The sequence below is a fragment of the Myotis davidii genome, unplaced genomic scaffold (assembly GCF_000327345.1).
Source record: "Myotis davidii unplaced genomic scaffold, ASM32734v1 scaffold845, whole genome shotgun sequence".
Classification (NCBI taxonomy): Eukaryota; Metazoa; Chordata; class Mammalia; order Chiroptera; family Vespertilionidae; genus Myotis; species Myotis davidii.
In genome coordinates, this window is record NW_006296223.1 from 924301 (window position 1) to 943364 (window position 19064).

General features: G+C 57.3%; 1 protein-coding gene across 3 annotated transcripts in view; it reads right to left on the minus strand.

Annotated features, from left to right (window-relative positions):
* BRD1 (bromodomain containing 1) overlaps window positions 1-18855 on the minus strand; it is a 40267-nt gene extending 21412 nt beyond the window's left edge. Inside the window, exons 1-5 of one of the 3 annotated variants that reach the window (XM_015568728.1) lie at window positions 15893-18853; window positions 5701-5857; window positions 2491-2622; window positions 2009-2137; window positions 1274-1586 (exon numbers count right to left, since the gene is read on the minus strand). In XM_015568728.1, the coding sequence (XP_015424214.1) occupies window positions 1274-1586; window positions 2009-2137; window positions 2491-2622; window positions 5701-5857; window positions 15893-17259 (2098 nt within the window). In that variant the 5' untranslated portion in view covers window positions 17260-18853. Of the gene's footprint in view, window positions 1-1273; window positions 1587-2008; window positions 2138-2490; window positions 2623-5700; window positions 5858-15892 lie in introns of all 3 variants that reach the window. The other 2 variants (XM_006771083.2, XM_015568727.1) reach the window with 2 other exon arrangements.
* Window positions 18856-19064: the final 209 nt, after the last annotated feature.

Sequence of the window (19064 nt, forward strand, 5' to 3'; positions counted from 1 at the left end):
TCCCCGCGCCAGGGCCAAGGTGCGGCTGCTTGTGCCTAACTGGCCTCGCGCTCGAGTCCAGACCCAGGGATGACGCTGGGCTGCACGTCTCACAGGTCATGCTGAGCCTCAGAAACCCCAAATCTCCGAGGCACAAGTCACCTGAGACAAGTGAGGCCGCCAAGGAGAAGCCTACTCTAGCGCCACCTGGTGGAGGGGGAGCCCCTCCCAGCTACAGATGCAGCTGAGACTGCACATAGCAGCCTGGCTCGAATCCCTATCATCACTCACAAAGCCTCATAGGCATTAAACTCAGAAACATTCACGTGAGCAAAGACCATGTCATCCGAAGCCCAAAGGAGAACTCCTCAGTGCATCTTGCAGATCCTTCAAGCAGAGCAGGGACAGCTGCCCGCCTGCAGCCGGACACGGTCCCGCCCAGCAGAGGGGCACACAGCGCCCACCAGACTTAACGGGAGGGAGGACACACTGGGTGCACCAGCTCACCTTGGACCCCCGCCCCGATACCAAGGAAGAGATACAGTAGGACTTCTCATCCTTGATTTTATGCCTAGAATTTACTTAGGCAACACCATGGCAACATGCATGGTCATTTTCTGAAAGGCCCAACACTGAGGCCCCCGGGCCCCTTCTTGCTCCAGGAAGCTGGGTGGCAGCCAATGTGTGGTGGCCGGAGCCTGGGGACAGGGGGCAGCCCAGCCTCCAAGGACAGAAACAGCACAGGCAGCTCTGCTGTGTCTCGCACAGAGGGAGGCGGCCTGAGTCCTGAGGCCCTTAATCCAGCACAAACCAGGAGGGGGCGGGTAGCCAGCAGAGAACGGAGTGCGTGTGCCGGTTTCTGGGCCCTTTCAGCAGCTAACAGCACCCTTGGAAGCTAGGGACCCAGCCTGGGCGCAAGTCCCCACTAAGCTGCTCCCGGGGCTGCGTCAGGTGGGCCGGGCTGTCCCACATGGGCCCCGCCGCATGAGTCTCTCACGTGGGCACCTAAAACGTGGCTGGTCTGAATGAAGAGAGGGGGTGTGATGGTGGCAGAGGGAGAAGGAGGCGAATGGCAACTATCCCCAGTGGCTTCTACAATGACTGCGTGTCAAATCCTCAGTACGCCGGGTGTGCTGGGTCGGAGGGACGCTACGGAAATAAGCCGCCTTCCTTCCCCTTCTTCGAGCGGCTCCTAGAGAGCTAGAGCGGCTGGAGCTCGCATCCGAGTCCTGCTGGGCAGAGCCGACCAGGCTACAGGTGGCTCTCCCGGCACCGGACCCGGGCCCGTGCTTACCGTCCTCCCAGGAGAAAGGCCGCCGAGGGGCCGCGGCCGGCCGCTCCGGCAGGTGCACCCCCGAGGCCGCCTCAAATCCGATGCTGTCCACCTGGCGCCGGGCCTGCCGCAGCACCACGCCGCCCTGGTCGCGCAGCCTCACGGCGGCTCGGTAGAACACCGTGTCCTTGGCGTTGTACCGCATGCAGTTGTCCACAATGAGGTCGAAGTCCTCCTCGAACTCGGGGAGGCTGCTGTACCCTTGCGCCTCCAGCCGCTTCCTCATGGTGGAGAAGTCCATGGGCTGCTTGATGTGCTCCAGGTAGTCGGGCACCTGATCGCAGGAGGGCACAGCACTTACATGCGGAAAGGTCATTGCCACTCCAGAGAATTCACGCGCCCACACGGAGTCTCACACGCGCAAACATGCAACACGACACGCCTAAATGCACACATAGCACACAGGACTCCCACGAGCGCACGGCAACACTGAGACGTGGCACTCGCACCCCTTCCCACGGGCTCTGCTGACTCAGCTCCGTCGCTGAAACCAGAGCCACGACGGCCCGCTGGGCAGACCCCCACCTGCTGGGGTGCTCAGCAGGCACGCCCCCACCGCGTCGCTAAGACTTTACAGTGAGACGGGCGCCTTCACAGCGTAAGGACTCGGTGAGAAGAGGGAGGACTCAGGAACACAGGCGAGCGGCGTCCTGCGGTCAGTGTGGACGGGGCGGGGCGAGCGGTCAGCACACCCACCTCCTTCAGGCTCACCGGCTGGGCGAATATGCGAGCCGGGTCCTTCTCCTGCAGCTGGTCCAGCACGGAGCGCAGCAGCACCGTGAGCGGGGTCAGCCGCAGCTCCAGCGCCATCTGCTCGACCTTCACCTGGAGGACAAGGGCGCTCAGCGCGGACACGCACAGGTGACCTTCCTGCTGCAGGACCGCCCGCGCTGACCCTCGGTCCACGGCCAATACAAGTGCCTCACTTAAACCCTAACTCCCGGCCTCGGTCAAGGCACCTCGTGAACGGTGCCACCCACGCACCCACCGGGTGCCGGCCAGGCCCCCGCCTCCCCCGGCCCCATGTGTCCCAAACACCACACTGGGTGCCACTGTCGTCCTTCCAGGAGGCAAGTCCCCCTCCCATGAAGCTGCTTGCCGCCCAGGGCACCGGGGTGGCGAGGGCCGGGCCCAAGGACTGCAGGCCCAGAAGCCCATGGCCCCGCGACGGGCCTCACCTGCTCCCGCTTGAGCTTCTCGCGCTTGCGCAGGAGCTCAATCAGCAGGCGTGCGCGCTCCAGGTCGTGCCGCAGCCGCTGCCAGTACTTCAGCTTCTCTTTGGCGGCCTGAATCTCCTCGTCGTTCTCTCTCTGTGAAAATGAATCGAAGGCTGAAAGTCAGCCGCCGATGCCCAGAGAGGCAGCGGGAGCCCAGCCCCCCACAGCGCCCAGAGCGGTGCGGAGTCAGCGGGTGCAGCCTCCACCGTGCGGGCACACCAGGGTCCCTACAGGTGGAGGGCAAGGGGCCTCTCAGGACCCAAAACGCTGAAGGGCCTGAGCCGAGAGCAGCCACGCGCCTTGACCTCGAGACGGGACAGGGGTCCAACCTCCTGGACTCCGAGAATCAGCAGCAGCCAAGGAAAAACAAATACACAGAAAACACCCAGGCCAGACAGGCGGGCCTGTGCTCTGGACACACCATTTACCCATCTCCATTCTCCATTCTACATTTCAACACTGAAAAGATTGTACTGAAAAGTCAGAGAAACTAAGGAGCTGCCAGGACACACGAGGCCCACCCAATGCACCTCCAACAAAGCTGACCCGGTCCGACCCTGGCAGAGCCCTGACAGCCCAGCAGGACTGTCCCAGCGCAGAGAACACCACCAAAGGCGCTCCCGGGTCCCGGCCCCGGCTGGGCCCAGCACTCCAACCTCCCCTCCTCCCTGGGCTCCACACAGCCACCCCCACGCACTTCCTCACACTTCCTTGCTGGTCCCCCGGGTGTGCCCAGGGCCCTGGTCCTCACGCACGCTCACCGTCCACTCTCACAGCAGCTGCCCATCCTCAGTTCCTCCTGGGCCCACCTCCTCCTGCTGACACAGCACCAGGGTCCACGTGCAGAGCTAGGCCCACCTCCCAGTGTCCTGTCTGCTGAAGGCCCGACCTCTGCCCAACCAGAACCCAGAATGGACCAGCACAGACAGCACAGGAAACTGCTGGGACAAGCCCTCACCCCCGCCCACCCCCCCAGAAACCAGCATCTCCGGGCAGGCCCAGGCACATGTGTGTGGCCCGTGGTTATCCTGGGTCCATGGCCGATGAGAACCCAGGTCTGTCACCCCACCTCCGTGTCTGACCCCCCCCTCCAGCGCCTCGCTGCCCTGCGCCCATCCACCTGCAAAGGCCAGGCCCTCCCACACATGGAGGCCGTGCAGGCTCTGGTCCCAACCGCCTGCTACACCTTTCGGTCAGCACATCCCAGTGCCGTGCCAGCTCCGGCCGGTGGTCCCAAGTGGAGGGACGAACACGCAGCACGTCAGCTAAGCAGGCATCTCCAACACCCATCAGATCCCAGGGCTGAGGGTGGACCCCAGAGGCGCAGGCTCTCCGTGAGCGCAGGACGCCCACAGCAGGCACAGGAGACACAGGCACGCGTCCAAAGCAGCCAGCAATCCCCATGCCAGGCGGAGCGAGCCTGGGGGCCTGGCACCCGGCAGGCAATGCCTTCTGCAGCAGCCGGGCCCACCAAGCACGCCGCCCCTCGCCATCGCCGAGACCACAGGCTCGGGGTCCAGCACATGGAACTCAGAAAAGTTAAGACGAGGGACTGCCTAGGAACGATGTCGCTGTCCAGGCCACACAGCATGGCGGCGAGGGACAGGCTCAGCCCAGGACAGTCTGTGACCAAGACGACGGGACGGCACAGGGATGGAAAGCCGCATTTCGAGACGTAAGGAGATGAAAGGTCTTTGGCTGCACCCCGGGCGGCAGGCACTTGGAGGGTGGTCACCTGGGAGGGACAGGGGCTCTCGCTCGGTGTGAAGAGCCCACCAGGAGGTGCCCAACCCAAGAACACAGCGAGGGAGCAAGGCGAGCAGAGGCCGCGACGGCCTGAGGCGCTCATCCGAGAACCCCGTCTGCACCTGTGATGGAGCCGTCGGCCGCGCAGAGCACCACGTCCCACTGTGCCCAACAGTGTCCCCTCGCCTGGCTCAGCCCTAGCAGCTCAGCAGCAAGAGGGACCGAGCAGTAAGCCGTTCAGACAATGGTGGGGCGGCGGACGCCCAGGGCCCCTCCCAGCTCATCGGAGGGCAGCTCTCTGAGTGCCAGGGGGGCAGGGGGCAACGAGGGAACTCCGACCAGACTCCTTTCTGCTGAGTGCTCCCAGCCTCTGGCCCAGGGAGGTGGCCAAGCCCAGAGGCCAACCAGACACCACTCCTAGAGGCTGGCCACCCTCACAGCACAGTGAGCAGACACCAGCCAGAAACTAGGGCCATGAGCAGATGACCATTTATGTTTTCAAATTCTAAGAGCCCATGTCTGACTCTCCAAATCCGTATTTCAGAACTGCTGTAAAATGCCACACGGCTCTACAAGCCCACATTACGACCTCAAGTATAAGAGCTTGTCTGGTGTTTAGAGCGCTTCACGGACCTGGGGTCTCCTCGCACAGGGCCACGCTAACCTTCTCTGTGTCCTTCCCATTTAGCCATCACAGGTTTTGTTCTTTTAAAAAGCAAAAACCACCCTGGCTGGTGTGGCTCAGTGGATAGAGCGTCGGCCTGTGGACTGAAGGGTCCCAGATTCGATTCCAGTCGGGGGCACGTGTCCGGTATGGCTCAGTGGTAGAGGGTTGGCCTGAGCACCAGAGTCTCAGATTCGATTCCCAGTCAAGATCAGACGCCTGGGTTATAGACTCAATCCCTGCCCCAGTCAGGGCGTGTGGACACAAGTGATCGTGTGTGTCTCCATCCCTCCCACTCTCTCTAAAAGTCAATGGGAAAATATCCTCAGGTGAGGATTAACAACAAAGAAAGCAACATGGCTCTCACTCAGCTCAGCTCTTGCCTCCTGCCCTCCCAGTGCAGTCCATGCTAAACCAGCCCGCAGAGAAACGCCCTTTAGTAAGTCCCTCTCACACATTTCCAAAACACAGCCCCCCCCCCATGGGGCCCGGGCCTCATCTGCGGCTGCTCCCTCCCCAGGCCCACCCCACGTGATCAGCAGTGAGGCTTCCCCTTCCCCACGTGTGCAGAGGGAGGGGAGGAAGCAGAAGCCACGGGCAGGAACATCCGGGGACACGATGGATGAGTCGCCTGCACAACCAGCAGCCTCGCAGGCGGGACATGTAAGGTCTCCACCGGCTCCCAGGACCAGCCCACACTGGGCCCCGCCAACGAGAGGCCGGAGCCCGAGGGGACGCCGAGGGGTGAGCGCGGCGCGTACCTGCTGCGTGCTCCTCTGGGACTGCAGGCTGGACTGGAGCCGCCTCAGCAGGGGCGCGCCGTTCCGCGACAGCCTTTTGAGCAGCCAGTAGCTGTGGGCTCTCTCGACAAACTGCTTCTTCCGCTGAATGGCCACCTGATTCGCGATCCTGTTTAACCTAAAACACAAAAAAACTCAAGAGTTCAGTTTTAACGCAGCACGTGCATGCTTTCCACATGGAGACTGGAAATGAGTGTTCCTTTCAATAACCCACACGTGTTCACACGTGTTTCTCCCTCATCCGTGGCACATAAACGCTGCCTCTGCTGCCTCCGGTTCTGTGGAAACAAAGCCCACCACCTCCTGCTGTCCACAGGTTTCACCCACTCTTAAATCACTCGTGTCTATCAGATTAAACACCTAAAAAGAAAACAAAGCTCTACATATTCTTAATTCCTCCCCTGACACTGGCCCCATGCACGCAGCTGCGGGCACATCTTGGGGAGCTGTCAGCTGGCACAGCAGGCATGGGGCCCTCGAGACCAGCTGGCTCTCGTGGAGGGAGGGAAATGCGGGCACCAGCCTCGCTCCGTCACCTCACAGAGAAGAGGAGCTGGGACAGACACTCGAGGGAGAAGCAGGGGCAGAGCTGGAGACAGGAGCAAAGGAGCTACTGCTGGCTGGAAGGACGCTGGCATCTCTAGTCTCCCGGGAGACCCCATCCTATAAAGCGCAAGGGCTTTGTGAAATGGGGGTAAGAGAGGGGGAGGGGTGTGAATGATCCTTCAACAACCCTTCACATTACCAGAAAGCTGCCTTTCCCCAGTTACCACTCCCCTGCTGAAACAAAGAGCAACTCATCAACTTGCCTCACAAGGACACTGAGAGATAAGTTCCATCTAAACTAAAACAGAAAACCACAAAATGCAACAAGAAGGCATTCCTCATCGCAATCACAATGTCTGGACAGCAATCAAAGACTTTTAAGACCAAACTTTTTAAAGAATGCAAACCAGCCCTAGCTGGTTTGGCTCGCTGGATAGAGCATCGGCGTGGGGAGTGAAGGGTCCCAGGTTCAATTCCGGTCAAGGGCATGCACCTTGGTTGCAGGCACATCCCTAGTAGGGAGTATGCAGGAGGCAGCTGATCGATGCTTCTCATCAATGTCTCTAACTCTCTATCCCTCTCCCTCCCTCTCTGTAAAAAATCAATAAAATATATTTTTTTTAAAAAAAAGAATGCAAACCAAAAGTCTTACAAAATAACCAAAGAACAAAACTGGGCAGACCCCCAGCCCGACCACGACCAGACCATTGGGTCTGCCCTTAAACACAATGGCTCAGTGCGTTTCCAAGACCGCCCTCCAGCCAAGTTCTGAAGGGCAAGCATGGCTCAGGGCTGCGCTCGGCCCAAGGCCACCTGCTGTGGCGGGACCTCCCGTCCTTTGGAGGGGCCTGACCCTGGGGGTTTGGCAGAAGGGGCCAGGAGCCTCTGCCTCTACAGGCAGATCTGGAACCCAAGCTCATGTGTCCACAGCAGGCAATTGACCAAGGGGCCACAGGCCTGCACACTGGAGGACACCTGGTCGCACGGCCTCAGCAGGAGGTGAAGACGGGAGGCGCTGCGAACCCAGGCTCTGCCTGCAGCCCCCGTGCCTGGGGCTGGGGCTGGGCTGGTCCTGGACACGTCACAGGTGCCTTTCTGGGTGGAGTTTTGATTTTGCCATTTTTGACGGCGTTATCACGGAGGTGCAGTGACGTGCCTGCCAGTAAAACTTAGCACATGCAGCTCCGTGGATCTCTGCCCACAGAGACATTCTAACACACAGTCACACTCAGTTATTTCCACAGCCAGATAAAGCAATGTGGATAAAAGTATTTTTTAACAATTTCAAGGTCCAAAAACATGCTGATTGGCAACAAGCTTATAAATAAAGATTCTGTCCCATGAAACAAGCCACTGATTTCTCAGGGTCAGGACTTGTGAGCCACCAGCCCCCAGGCGTGAGCAGGGCTCGGATGGGAACAGACTCAGAGCTGTCCTCAGTCCTCACGTGCTTACAGAGCCTCTGCCTGCACCCAACAGCCTCCTCCCGGGCGTCACGGAGGAGCAGGCGGCTGAGTGCGAGGCGGCCCTGCAGACGCCCCCATGTGCTCCCGGAAGGACACAGAGCAGCCGGGGAGCAGCTGTGCCAACAGTGAACACACCACCATGTCCCTCTGCACCCATCACCCCACCCCAACCACCATTCACCACAGGGAGAGGGCACGGCACACGGGAAACCAACCACGGAAACGCCAGCCGAGGGACGGGGACCGGACAGAATGGGGGCCAACCCCTCCATAAACTCCAAAGGGAGAGAGACCGAGAGGGACCTTCAGAGGGGGGGCTGCAAGGACTAGGGTTTTTAAAGGCGCAGTAAGCCCTGGTGATCGGAAAGGGGGGCGCAGGCGAGTCCCACAGGTGAGGGCAGCAGTGGTCCTGAGGGTGGGAAAAGGGCCCCCAGGGGCTGGGGGCTGGCCAGGCCCTACCTTCTCAGGTGGGTGGGGGTCAAGAGCATGTCTGCCCTACAGCAACTCCCTAAGCCATGTGTTTACCAACTTCCTGGCTTTGTACTGTATTGCAGACGTTTTTAAATGCAGTATTGGCAAGGGCCTATTGGAAGGATCAGAAGTTTGAATTTCTCAAGCCTCTGAAGATCCCCTCCGCTCAAGGGGTTTCCAATGAAAGGGGCGCAGGTGGAAGTGACCACACGGGAGGGGGGGATTTGGGGAAAAGCCCGTGGAGACCTGCCAGGAGGAGGCAGTGGCGGACGGACTCTCAGGCCAGGCCGCCCACTTAGCTTCTGGAGAAACTGCAGGTCAGTTGACAAAACATAAAGCTGTGATTTTGGTGTGTAACTTGGAAGGAAATTTTCCAAACGGAGCACATCACTGCTACAGCGAAACTGCGTCTGCACAACCTACTTACACATGCGACCCAGTTCCCAACACTCACGTCCACAGAAACACACACCAGGAGCAGAACGAAGGGAGGCCCACCTGGCGCAGCCGGCCACGGCTCGGCAGCCTCAGAGGAGACGCGCCCGTTACAGGTGGCTGCTGGCCGAGAAGCTTCAAGCCTGGGGTGTGTACAAGCAAGTGCGCCCACCTGACTAGGAAGCAACCTCAACACGAAGTCCCGCGAGAGCGCAGACTGGCGTGGGGGCAGCAATGGGCAGCCGAGCCCCAGCCTGAGTGGAGGACGCCTGGCACTGCCAGTTCCCCAGGACTCGCTGTCAGCAGTGATGTGCCTTTTAACACGTACACGCCCTCGATGGCCCAGAAATTACACCTTCCCACTCTCTGGGGTGGAAACACCGACTTCAGCTGAACAATGGGGACGGTGCAGCCCTGCTGTCACAGTGACTTCGCGGGTTCTACCCGGACGCCTCTCAGAGGAAGGCCGACTCAATGTGCTGGCATCGGCTGACCAGGGGAGGGGAAACCTCGGAGCTCCAGGTACAGAGGTCACCGGGGTGCACACGTCCACGCCCCCGGCCACGCCTCGCCATCATCCAGACCCACCGAGGCGGCTGCCTGCAGTGGGGTCTCACTACTTCAGCTCACTAACCAAGAACTGAAGTTCCTGAGATCAGGAACTGGGCAGAGCCCAATTTTATTAGAAATGCCACCAGATGCTCACCTCTATGAAGCAGCCTGACCTTGCCCAGCGCCCGAGCCCCGTCCGTGGCCCTGCTGGGGTGGACCTCTGAAAACCAGCACCTCTTGGCCCACAACATCGGGAAAAGGGAAGGATCCGCTGGACAGAGGGCGGAGTGGACACTCGTTTGCAGCCCCCACAGGGAAGACGGCCCAGGCAAGAACAGACACTTCCGGGTGGGGAAGAGCAGCAGGGACAATGGCCCCCAAGGTCTCCCAGCCTCAGGTCGGAGGCCAGAAGAAACAAGCAGAAATCGTCCGAGATGCTGGGGACACCTTAGGCACCAAGAAGCAGGGACATCACTGCATCCAGACGGGGCATGCCTGGCGCCCACCTGGCACCTGGGCATACTGCCACTAGCCAGGCGGACACCACACCCGAGACAAGGCTGGCTCTACTAAAGGGGAAGGGCTGTCTTCTTTCAAAACAGAACATCTCAGCCCTGGCCAGTGTTGCTTAGTGGCTAGAGCACTGGACCCCGTACCAGAGGGTCTCGGGTTTGATTCCCAGTCGAGCATGTCGTACCTGGGTTTCAGATTCGATGCCAGTTGGGGCATGTGCAGGAGGCAGCCAACCCATGAGTCTCTCTCACATCGATGTTTCTCTTTCTTCCCCTCTCCCCCTCCCTCTCTCTAAAAAGTGGAAAAAATATCCTCCAGTGAGGATTAAGCAAAAAAGAAAGCCGGCGTCTCAGAGGCCACTGCACAGCTGTGGGATACCCCAGCCACAGGAGGCTGCCCAGGGCAGGGCCTGGCGGAAGGCACAGAAGCATCTTGGACCTTCCTGCTTAGAAACCAATGGATGACGGAGCCCCTCCCTGTGCCCACCTGTCCTAGGAGACAGCTCCCACCGAGGGTGGCCCATGGGATCACCCTCAGAGGGCACGCCGCCCCTGTGTGCTTGCTACTTTGCAGGGCGCATGGGACACGACGTTAGCAAGAGGTGCCTGGGTAGAGGATTGGGGTGTTCTCCTTCCTTCTGCAATAATTTATAAGCTTGAAGGTTTTCCAAGTAAGAGTTGAAATAATGACACCCCTGACCCAATTCTAGACTGTGTGCCCGTGGGGGTGCTCCCTCAGTCCGCCTGTCCCACTGTTGACTACTGTGTATGCCAGGGGTCCTCAAACTCCGGCCCGCAGGCCACATACAAATACAAATATTGTATTTGTTCCCATTTTGTTTTTTTACTTCAAAATAAGATGTGTGCAGTGTGCATAAGAATTTGTTCAAAGGTTTTTAAACTATAGTCCGGCCCTCCAACGGTCTGAGGGACAGTGAACTGGCCCCGTGTTTAAAAAGTTTGGGGACCCCTGGTGTATGCCCAGGCGACACTAGGCTGGAGTTGGGGTGAGATTGTGTGGCGTTTACCCACTGTTAGTAAGATTCAAATAAACTGTCACCCCATCTCTGCCAGAAGAAAGGGAACACAGTGAGTGAAGAGAAATGGCAAAGCTCCTCCATGCTGGGGAGCTCTCCTGGGGACTGAGCCGCTCTGCGTGCAGGGATGCTTGCGCCGCGCACAGTGAGCACAGCAGACATGCTGAATGTGAGGGACACCAGGGTGGTCCTGGGAGAGACCACCAGGCAGAAGCCCCAGGAGTAGGTGCCTGAGGGTAGTTGGGGCTGAGGGTCTAAAAGGCTGAGGAGCATGGAGCACTCCGCCCACGGCACTGCCCTCAGCACTAATTTTCGTTCGACAGGCACCTCTCGGGAGTCAGACAGCCGGAGCGAAGCGCCCTGACACCACAATGAGCTACGCAGGCTTTAGCGCCGGATCTGTTCCCGGCACGACTTTATTTTCACTCACTCTGGCTCTTCTATGAAAACAAACCTGCTCACCAGATGGCCCACGTCCCACTTCACTGCAGGACGCCCTTTCGGGCTGGACCAAGACAAACTTGCAAGGAGACACCCAATTCCCCTGAATTAAAACCAAGGGGACCCTGGCTGAGGAGCGTCATCCCAATAGGCCAAGGTTGCAGGTTCGATCCCCAATGTTTCTCTCTCTCCCCCTCCTTCTAAAGATCAATCAGCAAATAAATAAATTTAATAACAACTTTAATAAAACCAAGGAAAGTGATGAAGTTATAGGAGGGAGAGATCATTTAAGACAGCTCTCAGCCAACACCCACCCGAGGGCTTCTCGCCTGCACTGAAAACCCTCAGCGGCCAGGACACAGGCGCCTGGCAGTAACGGAAACACGGCCCTGCAAGTGCACACGACCGGCACTTTTCAGTTTGGGTTTATGCTTCGTTCCAGCGTAGCCACTACACAGGCCCCTGGGGACCCTGGTGCGCTGCCTCCCTCGGCAGCAGGGCTCCATGACTGCCCCCCGCGGGCATCCACGGGAGCACACACGGCCCTGTTGCTAGGGGGCACCCAGAAAAGGGCTTCCACACTGCTTCCAGCATGTCTCGTGTCCCCAGTACACGGTATGTCGGAACTTTTACAAAATATAGTAACACTAACTGCCAGACAAGTGACCACAAACACTTGTCCAGGTACGTCCTTTATCTCCACTCCAAACTGTAATGAAGTTTATCCCTAAATTAGGAAAACAAAAACACGAAACATGAGCCAGACCACACCTTCAGTACAGGGTTTAGCTGCATCACCTGCTTTGAAATACTTAGGTCCAAAGCACGAGTTTTCTTCTCATTCAGGCCTGGGCACCTCAGAGGCTCAGGTGTGTGCCCTTTCCACCTGCGAACGCTTCCTCCTGAGCCGCACGGGCAGCCCAGTGCACGCTTCCTGGAGCAGGTACTCACCAGGGGCTGGGCAGAGGGAAGGGAGCACTTCCGACTTTTCAATTTGTCAGATCGTATTTTCTGTTTTGTTTACTTCAATGTCAGTAAAGCTGAAATTTTTAGGGAAGTTAAAACAGAAGCTCTTGATACAAATCCTACACCACTTTTTGACTCACGTAGAAATCCAAGTTAGGTTGACGGCCCAGGCCTGTGTTGCTGAAGTGCTAGAGCACTTCAATCCCACCGGTCTGGGCCCGTGTGGGAGGTAACCAATTGATACACCTCCCGTACATCAGCTTCTTTCTCTACCTCTCTCGCTCCCTCACACTCTCTCTAAAAATCAATAGAAAATAAAGAATTATTTTTTTAAATAAAATCTTAAAAAGAAAAAAGAAATCAATGGAAAAACTACCCTCAGGCGAAGAATAGCCCGGCTGGCGTGGCTCTGTGGCTGAGTATCGACCTATGGACCACGGGTTCGATTCCCAGTCAGGGCACATGCCCAGGTTGCGGGCTCCAACCCCAGTGAGGGGCATGCAGGAGGCAGCCGGTCCGTGATTCTCATCATTGATGTTTCTCTCTCTCTCTCTCCCTCTCCCTCTCTCCTCCCCCCCCATCTCTGAAATCAATAAAAATAAAAAAAATGATAAAATAAGCCCTGATTAGAGCATCTTGGGTTCAATTCCTGGCCAAGGGCATGTACCTGGGTTGCAGGTATGGTCCCCACAACTAATCGATGTGTCTCTGTCACATCAGTGTCTCTCTCACCACTTCCGACCTCCCTCCCACTCTCTCTAGAGATCAATGGGAAAAATACCCTCACTCCTTGGGTAAGGATTTAAGTAATAATAATCATAATCATCATCGAGCCCTAACCAATAGAGCGCCAGCCTGCGGACTGAAACGTCCCAGGTTCGATTCCGGTCAAGGGCATGTGCCTTGGTTGTGGGCACATCCCCAGTAGGAGGCAGCTGATCAATGTTTCTCTCTCATCGATGTTTCTAACTCTCTACCCTCTCCCTTCCTCTCTGTAAAAGTCAATAAAATATATTTTTAAAATAATAATAATATTCGATATAATAAAAACCTCAGCGACTGTTATGGCCGGAACGACTCGTCATTATGATGCGCACTGACCACCAGGGGGCAGACGCTCAATGCAGGAGCTACCCCCTGGTGGTCAGTACACGCCCACAGGGGGTGTGCCACTCAGGCAGAAGCCAGGCTCATGGTTGGCGAGCCTAGCGGCGGTGGTGTGGCAGGAGCCTCTTACGCCTCCATGGCAGTGCTAAGGAGCAGCGAGCCAAGCACCAAGGAGCAGCAAGCAGGTGGGCGGTAAGGAGTAAGGGGTCCTGGACTGCAAGAGGGATGTCCAACTGCCAGCTTAGGTCCAATCCCCCGGGGATCAGGCCTAAGCCGGCAGTCAGACAATCCCCCAAGGGGTCCCAGACTGTGAGGAGAAAAAAAATACCTGGGTGCATTAAAGGAAAATACAAACAAGAAAAAAAAAGGACAGAGAACATCTTAACAGTCAGAAGAAAACCGGCAGACGGGGACATCCCCCGAAGGGTCCGGGACTGCAAGAGGGTGCAGACCGGGCTAAGGGATCGCCCCCCCGACCCCCCTCTCCCCCACGCACATATTTCGTGCACCGGGCCTCTAGTAAAATAAAAGTCAGGTTGACTGATCTGCAAGAGATGCCTTGGTTTTGACAGTGGTTTTCTCTGGATGAGAGGGATTATGAGCACTTTTTTCTCACTTATCTGAATTTACTCATTCTGTAATAAGGATGTACTACTCTGTAAAAGAAAAAAGATTTCATTTCAGGGGGAAAACCCACGTTTCTCATTCTTAATACAAAGTAAGTGCTTGCTCTTCTCAGGACAAAACCAGGATGCTAGATGGCAGATCCCACCACACTCATAACCTATTAGATAGTGTGACAAAAACTGTGACACATTAAAACCAAACTATATAGTCTAAAAAAAAAAAAAGTATATATTTTAATCACAGGTTGGTAAGCATGAATTATTTTACACCACAGACATACCGGAAAACAATACAAAAAGCTAATATTCAACATATTGAAGGTAATTTTTACATAATAATAAAAGTACCCTAGCACTCTGTGTGGGGAGCCCAAACTCAGGCTCCGTTCCTCATAACTCAGTCCCTGGTCCCAGAACTCAGTCCCTGGCCGCAGAACTCAGGCCCTGTTCGGGTGCCATATGTGGGGAGCCGGCACGGCCATGGCATACTCAGCCCCAGGGTGCCTTATGTGCCACGCCAACTCAGCCTGGTTCAGTGACCCTGAGTGGGGGCGATGAAAGGCTTAGAAAAGACAGATATGAGAATGAAAGCTGGGTCTCGGTGGGACGCTGCTCCCAGATGGAGAGACAGCGCCAGCGCCCGCACCCACAACCCGTGTCTTTATTTTATAGCGGATGCCACGAGGCAAAATAAGGGCGTGATCAAGTTGTTTACAACATTCTCATTAGTTTCAATCCCACTCCACTACATGCACCCGAACTCTATCACTCAGGCACGTGAGGCCACGTGTTCGGACCACAGGCTCAAGCTCACAACTATAGTTGTTGGTTATAATTGTGCTGGGAGGGCTCTGCCCTCCAAGCTGGGACTTGCACGTGGCCATGAGAGGACTGTGCCCTCTCAGTAGTCCAAGGCTTGAACCTGTCCAAAACACTCTGGCCGCGCCCCACACTCTGTTTTCCACTCGATCTGTAAGATAAATACAACTTTATTTATATGTGACTTTCAAATAACAAGATAGTCAGGGTAACAACATGTATCATATCAGCTGTTCTACAAGCAGACACCCATTTGCATCTTCACTTCACCAGCTCAATGCTTTACTTCCTTAACCAAAGGCTTTAAAGTCCCATGCCCTGTTACAAAGAAAGTGTGCCACTTCCTCAAACTCAAGGAAGTGCTGGAGTGGGGACGTCTGCTCTCCCAGACTCACAGGGCACTTGCTGGCTCTCAAGTCACTTACCTAGTGGTCTGAACGAGAGCATCTGAAAGGTAACAGAGTAAGAGGAGCAGGCAAAGAGGTGGGAACAAGTTCGGTCACAGGAGCCAAAAAAGGGCAAGAGCGAGGCAGGGCCTGCCCACAAAAGGCACCAACCGAACCCGGACCCCACCAGTGCGGACCACTCTAGGTCAGAGAGCCCTGCACTGACCAGGCAATGTTCGCATCGCAAAGGAAACGGTCAAGAAAACCAGAAGGACTGTCACCCAACAGGAAGGTGGCCACCCCTCCCTCCCCATAGCTCACGTCAGCCCCACTCTGATCTCCACCCTAGCATCTCCTTTCTTAGCCACGCTGCTTCACTTTCCAACAAATTCCTTTAAAAATCCTACAAGATTCCCAAATGTTGGTGAGAAAGAAAGGTGAGGAAGAGCATTTTATTGTCAAAGAAGGCGACCACACCTGGACTACAGGGCCCCAGACCAGTCACTGCAGGCAGTGTAGCCTTGGTCACCCTGGCAGCGTCTGGCTCACCCATGGGCCAGTGCAGGCACGAAGAAAACCACATATCCTCCCAGGGCTAATAGACTCGAGTCTTTTGCAACATCCCTGCTCCATTCACAAAGTGGTGCATGAATAAGGCCGCATTTCAGAGGACCACAAGGAAGCTCCGTAAACAGCAGGTACGAGGATGGTGTAACAGCCCCGCGGACCTCTCCCTAGCACCCCCATTCGAGGCTCATCTTGACCGCCGCCCTCCCCGCACGTGCTTACCTCTGGGGGGGGATGTATGGAGCACACACAGGTGGCAGGGCCGCACAGGGCTCATTCAGTGCTTTCTTTGCCTTTTTTGCTTTCTTCCTGACCTTGGATGTGGACCTAACCGTTTTGACTGAGCTGTCTTTTCGACACACACCGTTTTTCATTTCGACATCCCCATAAATGTTCAGAGGCCTCCGGATACAGCCAGGGGGCGTGTGTACGTCACAGTAAGCGGTCTTTCTGACAGAGAAGGTTGTGGTGCCCCCAGTTAGTTCTTTCACGGGCTCCATTTTCATGTAGAGGCCGGCCTTTTGGGCACAAGTCACATGGAAGGCTGTGTAGCAGTTGGCCTTGTGGCACTGGATGCAGGCGCCCACACCCTTCTGTTTGCAGAGGTAGCATGTCAGCTTCCACCGGGCGGGAGGAATGTTCCTCACGCCATCGATGGGCTCAATGAACACTGTGTTGGCAAAGCCAACCTCGGGGATCCACAGGGCGCACACCACGTGGCCCCAGCGGTCATCATCCGTCTTTTTGAAGGCACCTCCCTTGTTGGGACACAGCACACAGTCCGCGGGACGGGCCCGGGACTGCAGGCAGTGCCGACACAGCCACTGGCCCTCAGGGATGTAGGGGACCCCGTAGCACTCCTGGTGCACGGCCAGGTTGCACATGTCACAGAAGAGGATCACGTTGCTGTTCTGGCACTCACCGTCCATGCAGATGCAGCACACGGCATCCTCGTCGATCAGGGACTGCTGCTCCCCCTGCTTCTGGTTCTCGCAGTAAGACTCCTTCTCGAAGCGGTCCATCAGGAACTCAAACACGCTCTGCGACACGGCCGCCACGCAGTCGCCCTTGCGCTTCTCGTTGACGATCTCCAGCCAGGCATAGTCCTCCTCGTCCATGTCATACTCCACCTCGTTGTCCAGCTCCTCAGCTGACTTCTCCACAAACTTGTAGTACATGGGGGGCCTCCTGGGGGCGGACGGGGGGCTGTACTCCACGATCCGCACCTTGGGCTCCGGCAGTGCACTGGCCGAGGCCGGGGCGCCATGGGCGCTGGGAAGGGCCTCGCTCTTCTTTTTGACTCTGTTGTTTTTGTGGCGCTTAGTTCTTAAGCACACAGGTGGCCTCTCACTGTTCTCTTTGTTGCTATTGCATTCACTCATCTCCTGAGCCGTGAGGTCATCTTCTAATATGATCTCCAGGGGATCAAAAATGCTGATCCTGTGCAGGCGCCCCTCAATCTCGATCTCCACCATCCTCTGCGCCTGTGCGTAGGTCAGGGTCTCTCGCGTCGGGGAGTGCTTAGTGCTGCACGGGGAGGAAGGGTGCCTCGCTGCAGCGCCTCGATGACATCGTCCTTTCCTCCTCATTTGGTACCGGCTCCCTGGACAGAGCAGAGGTGGAGTTAGCTGAGAAAACCACCAAGCACCTTGGGCAGAGCTAGCTGACCCACTCACACGGAGTCAAAACTTCCGGCGAACGTCGTTTTGAGGCCTCCAAAATCACTCATCCCAAGACTCACCATCGCATTTCAATAGCCCGTCCCCACCAGGCCAATCCTCCCCAGGGACTTCAGGACCAGAGGCTAGGAGTGTCCCAGAGAGGCATGTGCAGCGATGAGTCCCCCGTGCCCTCGGATGCCCACTGCTCACCAGCCACCTCCTAGACCAAGCCAAGGTCACTGAGGGGCTTGGAACAGCCCTCAGGAGTGAGTCTCCGCCCTGAGCCAGAGAAGCCCACACACAGGTCAGACTGCAGCAGGTATGGAGGTTGTGACCATGAGACAAGGGTGCTCAGCGGCTCCCTGCTCATGACCTATGACCCCCAGGACCCACCTGCTGCTGCCCAGAAGTGCCTCAGGAGCCCAGTGCACCGCCCTGACCGCAGCCTGTCCTCCTTCCTCTCCATGAACATGTCCTCCACACCTACGCTGAGACACAGGACCACCAACCACACACCAAGAGCCAAGGGAGGAGCCGCATACTGATCTCAGGGACAGTCTTCACCCCCAGGAGGCCCCAACCCAGCTTCTGCGGGGCCTCGGCAGAAGCCGCCATGAAAACCCCCCATGGGCAGTCAGCCGGCCCTTCCCCTCGGGGCACTTCTCAGCTGTTGGCTTGACCAGTGTCGGGCCAGGCCCTCCCCCTCATGTACACAGGACACCGACAGCGTGCCCAGGGACAGCACCTCTGCTCCCCCTCCACAGCAAGGGCCCCCCAAGAACCCGCACTGCCTGCAGAGCCCCCACTTTGGGTTTGCAGGCAATGACTCGGGTACCTGAATCCTTGGCCAGGTGTTTATCATTTGCTTTCAGCCTGCACTGCCCCCCAGAGTGCCCGTCACCCTAGGAGCTGACAAGGACGGCTCTCGGACCTCTACACTCGCCTCCAAACAACGATTCACTGACAGAAAGCAAAGGGATACTTAGGAGACTGACGTACAAACAGCTGCATGCGGCGGCCAGGGCGGGGCCTGAACCACAGCCTCGCCCTCCAGCTGGTCTTTGGGAAAAGCCCTCAACAGGCTTCCTAGGCCCTGAAAGCAAAGCCCGAGCCCCTCCCTGCACTTTGTAGGCCAGGCCCTCCGGAGGGCGGTGTTTTCCCTTTTGTCCAATGGAAATCCTTGTAAAGTGAAGCATGGCAAACCCCAGGGTCAGCCAAACCCCGACTCACCTGCACTCAGGGCCTCCACCTGAGCCGGGGAACCCAGCCCTGGCTCCCGGGAGGGGTCAACAAAGGCACCGCCCAGCCGGCCAGACCTGTACTCCCCTGGGAGGCGAGCCGGGCGTGTCCCCAGGAGTGGGTGCCCAGCCAGCCCGGAGGGGACCCTCGTGCACCCAGGGGCAGGTTCACAGGGGTGTCATTACCGAGGCGGGGCAGAAGCAACAGCTGCTTACTCACCGGATTAAAAGCAAACATGTAATTTCCTCCTCTACAGTCCAGTACCCAGTAGCTCTACCGACAACCCACCCTCAAACCCACCGTCCCGATGGGCGCGGAGGCTCTACCCGCCGCCCTTCTACGGAACTTCACCCCCCACCTGCTGGTCAGGGCCGCTCCTCACCTGGCAATGTCCCTGTGGTGGGAAAGGAGGCCTTGAGCAGCCCCGCCCAGCACAGTAACCCACCACCGGCCACCTCCACCTGCCTGCCCACCACCGGCCACCTCCACCTGCC